Raw genomic sequence first — 3,544 nt, forward strand, 5'->3', positions numbered from 1 at the left:
TCTTGGCTGCCCAGACCTGCAGCCGTCCCTCCCAGCCCGGCCCTCCGGGGAGAGCAGCTGATTCTGGGACCCAGTGACTTCTCAGAAACTCTTTTGCAGAACATGTTAATTGTCACACCAGCCACCTATGGAAAATTCAGTTTCGCGCGACAGGAATAAATGCGTCGAGATAATATTTAACCTGTTTCACTCCCTCCTCCTGCTCCCCTCCTTCCCTCCCTCCCCTCTCTTTATTAGGACTGCGGCAGGTGCCTGAGGAGCGGCGGCGCGATCTCGGAGGAGCGGGCTGCGGGCGCGGGGCCATGGCGGGCACCGCGGTGCAGCTGCTGGCCTTCTCGCTCAGCTTCCTGGGCCTGGTGGGCACGCTCACCACCACGATCCTGCCGCACTGGCGCAGGACGGCGCACGTGGGCACCAACATCCTGACGGCCGTGTCCTACCTGAAGGGGCTGTGGATGGAGTGCGTGTGGCACAGCACGGGGATCTACCAGTGCCAGGTGTACCGCTCGCTGCTGGCCCTGCCGCGGGACCTGCAGGCAGCGCGCGCGCTCATGGTCATCTCGTGCCTGCTGTCCGGCGTGGCCTGTGCCTGCGCCGTGGTGGGCATGAAGTGCACGCGCTGTGCCAAGGGCACGCCCGCCAAGGCCACCTTCGCCGTGCTGGGCGGCGCGCTCTTCCTGCTGGCCGGGCTCCTCTGCATGGTGGCCGTCTCCTGGACCACCAACGATGTGGTGCAGAACTTCTACAACCCGCTGCTGCCCAGCGGCATGAAGTTCGAGATCGGCCAGGCCCTGTACCTGGGCTTCATCTCCTCGTCCCTGTCGCTGATCGGCGGCACCCTGCTCTGCCTCTCCTGCCAGGACGAGGAGCCCTACAGGCCCTACCAGGGGCAGCCCAGGGCCGCCACGACCATGGCCGCCGCGCCCGCGTACCGGCCACCCGCCGCCTACAAGGACAACCGGGCCCCCTCGGTGACCTCGGCCTCCCACAGCGGCTACCGGCTCAACGATTACGTGTGAGGGTCCCGTGGGCTGCCGGGCATGGCCGCCAATGGACCCCGATGGACACGGCGCCCAGCACGACGTTTACTTCAGGATGATTTTGTATACAGGGGGAGAATGCAAATGGTTGACAGGTGTGAACTAGAAAGGAGGTCTACAAGGAGAGGAGAGCGCTCTGCACACCAGAGACTTTAAACGTCCTTGCTGTTTTTGTATTTATCATATGTATTTATGTGGGTGTTTTAATAAGAGCTTCGTAAACAGTGACTCGGGAGGCTGGTCCTTGGGGGTTCGTTTGTGATGCAGGAATAAACCTATGGACTGGCAGTTGTTTATGGAATGGAGAGTGCTAGCTTGGTGCGGGTGGTCGCAGTCAGAGCCCCCGGGGGTGGAAGGGTTTCTGCAGCCCTAACAACACGCACCACACCGCTGAGCCCCGTGCTCAGGCAGTGGCCACCACCGGTGCACGATGGGAAAATCAGGAGCCAGCTGGCTAAATACTCGTCACAAGATGCTCAAGCTACACCTGCAACAGCCCCACTCAATCTCAGAGGCAGGGCAGGGGGAAGGCGCTTCCTAGGAAAAAGGGTTGCCGCAAATCACAAAAGTAGGTTACCTTCTTGTTATCTTCTGCCCGAGCAGCCTCCCATTACCAAGAAAACAGAAGTAAGAAGAGAACTAAAGCAGCCGGGCGTGGTGGCGCACGCTTGCCATCCCAGCATTCGGGAGGCGGAGACAGGAGGATCCGGGTTCACGGCCAGCCTCAGCTACCTAGTGAGGCCCTCTGCAACTCAGCAAGACGCTGTTTCAAAATAAAAATAAAAAATAGGACTGGGGGTGTAGCTCAGAGGTAGAATGCCCTGGGTTCCATCCCAAGTACCACAGAATAAAATAAAATAAAAGGGCTGGAGGTATCACTTGGAAGTAGAATGCCCCTGAGTTTAATCCCCAGTGCCAAAAATAAAAAATAAAAACATAATTTAAAAAGTGAAAAAATTTGCCCACATCTCCAAGAGAATTTTCACCCCTTTCTCACCTAAGAAGCATAGGAGTGGGGTGTGTGTGTGTGTGTGTGTGTGTGTGTGTGTGTGTGTGAGAGAGAGACAGAGAAATGCAACGCAGAATTAGGCACAAAGAGAAATAACTCAATCTGAGGTCCTGGAGATTTTTTTTTTTTTTTTTTTTTTTTTTTTTGCAGTACTGGAGGTGGAACCCAGGGCATTCTACCTCTGAGCTACACCCCCAGCCCTATTTTTTAGTCTTTATTTTGAAACAGAGTCTCACTGAGTTGCAAAGGGCCTTCCTAATTATTACCGGAGGCTGTCCTTGAACCACGATCCTCCTGTCTCAGCCTCCCAAATGCTGGGGTTACAAGCGCACGCCACCACACCCAGCTTCCTGAAGATTTTAAGCCATTTCTCAAATCAAAAAGAGCCAAGCCAATTACTGGGGAACTATACAAAGGAAAACACAGAAACTTCATTCTAGTAAATTATTTTAAAATACTACCCACTGGCTCGGGCAGGTGTGTGGGGGGGGAAGGCATGGGTAAGCAGCCCACTTCCTGCCTGGGAAAGGCCAGGGGAGGTCACCCCGTAAGTCAGGGAGGGGCAGCCCTGGGGGCTGGTCACCTGCCTCTTCCCCACACCGACCTGCTCACCAGCTTCGCCCCGGGCAGCCCAGCACCCACACACTTTCAAGTCTTAATCGGGGAGGGGTCTCTCTTCCTCGTCTCCCTGGGTGAATGATTGATGGGCTTGGGCTCTGCCTTCCCTGGCAGCCTCCCTGGGCTGTCTCCAGCTCCGGGGAGGTCTGGGATTTTTTTAGTCATCCCAGGCATTTTTCCAAAATAAACCATTTGCATAGGCTTTCCACCCAGCATAAGTGGCGGCAGGGAGGTGGACTTGGAGCCAGGAAGGCACAGGGGGCTTTGGTCTAGTGGCTTCTACAGGGGTCTGCGGAAGTGAAGGTCTGACTCTGTGACCTCGCTGATCTTGAGCTGGAGCCAGTGGCACCAGAACAGAGAGACCCAGCGCCAAAGAAACCCGATTCCCAGCCGCCTCCTGAGCCGCGCCTATATACCACGCGCCTCTATTTCTCCCAAATCAAATCTGATTAAAACTAGAATGAGAGCCGGGCGTGGTGGTGCACGCTGGTAATCCCAGCATTTGGGAGGTGGAGACAGGAGGATTGAGGTTCGTGGCCAGCCCCAGCTACTTACTGAGGCCTTTGCTACTCAGTGAGCCCCTGTTTCAAAAGAAAGAATATGCCAGGCATGGGGGCGCACGCTTGTCATCCCAGCATTCGGGAGGCTGAGGCAGGAGGATCGCAGTTCGAGGACAGCCTCAGCTACTTAGCGAGGCCCTTTGCAACTCAGTGAGACCCTGTTTCAAAATAAAGAATAAAAAAATAGGGCTGGGGGTGGAGCTCGGAGGTAGAATGCCCCTGGGTTCCATCCTCAGTACCGCAAAAATAAATAAATAAATAATAAATAAATAAATAAATAAAAAATCCAGAACGAGATGGCACTACACACCCACCAG

The 3,544-nt window shown here is 55.3% G+C and overlaps 1 protein-coding gene across 1 annotated transcript; it reads left to right on the forward strand.

Moving 5' to 3' along the window:
• Positions 1-291: 291 nt before the first annotated feature.
• CLDN14 (claudin 14) lies at positions 292-1,019 on the forward strand (the record flags this gene model as incomplete). Its single annotated transcript, XM_080696002.1, has 1 exon — positions 292-1,019. Exon 1 carries the CDS (start codon positions 303-305, stop codon positions 1,017-1,019), a length of 717 nt encoding a protein of 238 aa, XP_080552128.1. The 5' UTR covers positions 292-302.
• Between the last annotated feature and the right edge of the window lie 2,525 nt (positions 1,020-3,544).

This window comes from Muscardinus avellanarius (assembly GCF_963383645.1).
Source record: "Muscardinus avellanarius genome assembly, chromosome: 5".
NCBI classification, from domain to species: Eukaryota; Metazoa; Chordata; class Mammalia; order Rodentia; family Gliridae; genus Muscardinus; species Muscardinus avellanarius.